Source organism: Lipotes vexillifer, unplaced genomic scaffold (assembly GCF_000442215.2).
Source record: "Lipotes vexillifer unplaced genomic scaffold, Lipotes_vexillifer_v1.1 scaffold2532, whole genome shotgun sequence".
NCBI lineage: Eukaryota > Metazoa > Chordata > Mammalia > Artiodactyla > Lipotidae > Lipotes > Lipotes vexillifer.
In genome coordinates this window covers 291,139-291,669 of record NW_006785617.1, presented here as the reverse complement: position 1 = coordinate 291,669, position 531 = coordinate 291,139, and the positions used below count along the sequence as shown (strand labels likewise).

Below are 531 nucleotides of genomic sequence, written 5' to 3'. Positions count from 1 at the left end.
GCTGAGCGTGCCCTTCGTGGCCTCGCCTGAACCACTGGCCCTTCGGCCCGGCGCTGTGCCGCGCGGTGCTTAGCGTGGACGGCCTCAGCTCATTCCCCAGCGTCTTCTGCCTGTACGTGCTCAGCGTGGACCGCTACTTGGCTGTGGTGCACCCGCTGCGCGCTGCCACCTGCCGCCGGCCCGGCGTGGCCAGACTGGTCAGCGGGTGTGTAGCTGTCGTCCTCGCTGGTCACCCAGACCATTGCCGCCTTCGCCGACACCAGGCCGGCTGGCGGCGGCAGGGCTGTGGCCTGCAACCTGCACTGGCCGCACCCAGCGTGGTTGGCGGTCTTCGTGGTCTGCACTTTCCTGCTGGGCTTCCTGCTGCCCATCCTGGCAGTTTGCCTGTGCTACGTGCTCGTCGTGGGCAAGATGTGGGCGCTGGCGCTGCTGGCCGGCTGGCAGCAGCGCAAGCGCTCCAAGAAGATCACGTGGCTGAATCTGACGGTGGCGGCCGTCTTTGTGCTCTGCTGGCTGCCTTTCTACACGGTG

General features: G+C 67.8%; 1 protein-coding gene across 1 annotated transcript in view; it reads left to right on the top strand.

Moving 5' to 3' along the window:
* The window catches only part of SSTR4 (somatostatin receptor 4), a 1,338-nt gene that overhangs the window by 461 nt on the left and 346 nt on the right, over positions 1–531 (top strand). Inside the window, 3 exon segments of the mRNA XM_007457687.1 lie at positions 1–24; positions 26–202; positions 204–531. The exon segment at positions 1–24 is cut by the window's left edge and continues 2 nt beyond it; the exon segment at positions 204–531 is cut by the window's right edge and continues 3 nt beyond it. Coding sequence (XP_007457749.1) covers positions 1–24; positions 26–202; positions 204–531 — 529 coding nt within the window.